Genomic DNA, 2,597 nt, shown 5'->3' on the forward strand with positions numbered 1-2,597 from the left:
ATATATATATATATATATAACTGAAAAATGAACAAATCCATTAAATCAAAAAGATAAAAGCAGGGCTATAGACAATATAGAGGTGTAATTGAGTTAAACTAACTCATGAGCCAGCTGCAGCTCTACTAAAAAACAAATAACACGTGAGCCAAACTCCATGAGCAAATAAACCAAGTTTAAATCAACCCTAACTTGACTCGTTGGCTTGCGAGCAAGCTCTAACATAAAAAAACACCTAAAATAAATTAGCATTCAAATTTTAAATATAAATTTGTTAAAAATATTTAAAAATCAATATATTAAGTAATTATTATTATTTCTCATCTAATTTATCTTTTTTTATTCATTTTGATACAACGAATGCTTGAATCAAAATTATTTTCTCAATTTCATAATAAGTGAGCCGGCTCGTAAGCTAACTTGAACTCGTAAAATTAAGCTGGATCTTGAACTTAATTAATTAATGAAGCTCAAGCAAAGGATGAATCGAGCTTATTTCAAAATGTGTCCACCCTAAGTAACATTATGATGATTAAAAGCTCAAGATTGAAGAGAATACCCATGATCTTTTGCAACTAGTTCGCATATTTCAATGTTCTTATTCCAGTCCATGTCCATTAACTTCTCAGAAGTCGCTGATTTCACCATTTCAGCAGCCATGGGCTATTATTGATATAAAATCTCTATCACAAAATTAGACCCATCTACAAGCAAGCTTCAAATGAATAACACTTCAAATCATCGTTAAACAACATTTAACCGATAAAAGTAGTTAAATTGAGTTTCCAAATTCCTAACTATAGTTCTTCAACCCAAAGCTCCCGTTTAAAGCTACGGAACGAAGTAATATATTAAATAAATCCAGAACTCACAAATTGGGGAAATAAATTAAATTCACTTCTGGTATCTTCAAATTTCAGTGTTGGCAATGAACACCAGCTGCCTGACACCCTGAAAGTCATAACCCCATAATGAAACAATTAGAAAGAAATAATAGGTATAGTCGATCATATTACGCTATAGAGAAGTCGAGAAAAAAAAAGGTGATGATGGCAATGACGGAGACCGCTTAGAGATGAGAAAAACGAAATCAACAGCTGAGACCAACAACGACTACCCAAAAACGACAGCAGATGAAAAAGCGTGCTAAGGGCGAGCACAAAAGAACACTGATGCAGTTCTCCTAAGATGTTTCAACCACCCAAGTGCTTCTAGCATAAATTAATGTAATTCAAGATCGTAAAAAGAACCAGGGAAAAAAAACAAACAAAAGACAAAAAGATTGCTAACTCGACCGACATATGGGTATATTGTCCTTCTCCAAATGAAGCCTAGGCGTGTCGCGATACGAATGGTTTCCACATTCCCACCGACTTCTTAGGGTTTGCCTTCTTGCCAAGCTTAAGATATTCCCCCAAAACCTCTGCACGCTCAGAGTTACGGCTCCACTTTCTTCCTCAATTTGGCACTTTTTGAGCAGTGCTTCCTCAGAAAATCGAGAATGGGACACCGCCGTTGGAGAGCAGTGTGCTTTGGGGGCTTCAGAGGGAGGGCAATGTTGAAGGGGAATGGGACACTGCCGGTGGAGGGCAGTGAGTGTGGGGGGCTGGTTGAAAATGGAGCTCCTATTTGGTCAGAAATCTTAAGGCAGAGAGTAACAGTTCAGTTAATTTTGACCAAATAGGAGCTCCATTTTCAATAATATGTTATTGGACTCCGCTGTTAATTTTGACCAACTTCCCAAATGGGAGTGTCCCCATTAACCAAATTCGAAACGGAGTCCAATAATATGATGACATGACGCACATGAGTCTTCAGTTAATTTTCGGTGAACTTGTTGAGGGGAGAGTAATGCGGAGTCCAATAATATGATGACACGACACACACGAGTCTTCAGTTAATTTTCGGTGAACTTGTTGAGGGGGCCGGCCAACCCAAATCAAAAAAGCATTACGAAATCATTTTTACTTAAAAAAAAGGCGCCAAGTCGTAAAGCAGTACTTTGAGGCGAGCTCTCCCATCAAACCAAAAAAGCATTACGAAATCATTTTTACTTAAAAGGTGCAAAGTCGTAAAGCAGTACTTTGAGGCGAGCTCTCCCATTTCGGATTCCCCCGCCTCGACATTTCATCTTTCACAGTTCAGTGCTAGGGTTCTAGCGAGCGCGCGAGGATCTACATTGTTTGAAGCAAGGGGAAAAGGCATTTTGTCGTTGTACATTCGAAGTTCAGAAGTTGATTTTTTTCGAAAATGATGGGCGCAAGCAAACCGAAGAAAAGAGGAGTGCTCCAAAGTCGTCGAGGTAATGATCAGAAGTTTGAGTTTTTTGAAAGTCTTTTTATTGGAACTCAGTGATTTTATTGTTGTGTTATTGTCATGTTATTGCAGTGTTTCCCTTGTGTTATTATTGTGTTATTGCCTTCCGTTTATACTAGTTTGAATGGTGTGTTATTGAAGTAGTGTTATCACCGAGTAATTCATGTGTTCTTTGGGTTTTAGTGATGATATTGAATGTTCCCATATGTGTTTAAAGGGATAAATAATTGAATAACACAGATGAATCCAAGTGGTGTTATGCTGGTGTTATTTAGTGTTTT

At 37.5% G+C, this 2,597-nt stretch overlaps 1 protein-coding gene across 1 annotated transcript in view; it reads right to left on the bottom strand.

Annotated features, from left to right (window-relative positions):
* The window catches only part of LOC110038663 (TOM1-like protein 2), a 99,335-nt gene extending 97,965 nt beyond the window's left edge, over positions 1 to 1,370 (bottom strand). Inside the window, exons 1-3 of the mRNA XM_020743560.1 lie at positions 1,291 to 1,370; positions 873 to 951; positions 560 to 663 (exon numbers count right to left, since the gene is read on the bottom strand). Coding sequence (XP_020599219.1) covers positions 560 to 663; positions 873 to 951; positions 1,291 to 1,301 — 194 coding nt within the window. The 5' untranslated portion in view covers positions 1,302 to 1,370. The remainder of the gene's footprint in view (positions 1 to 559; positions 664 to 872; positions 952 to 1,290) is intronic.
* Positions 1,371 to 2,597: the final 1,227 nt, after the last annotated feature.

The sequence above is a fragment of the Phalaenopsis equestris genome, unplaced genomic scaffold (assembly GCF_001263595.1).
Source record: "Phalaenopsis equestris unplaced genomic scaffold, ASM126359v1 Scaffold233416, whole genome shotgun sequence".
Taxonomy (NCBI): Eukaryota; Viridiplantae; Streptophyta; class Magnoliopsida; order Asparagales; family Orchidaceae; genus Phalaenopsis; species Phalaenopsis equestris.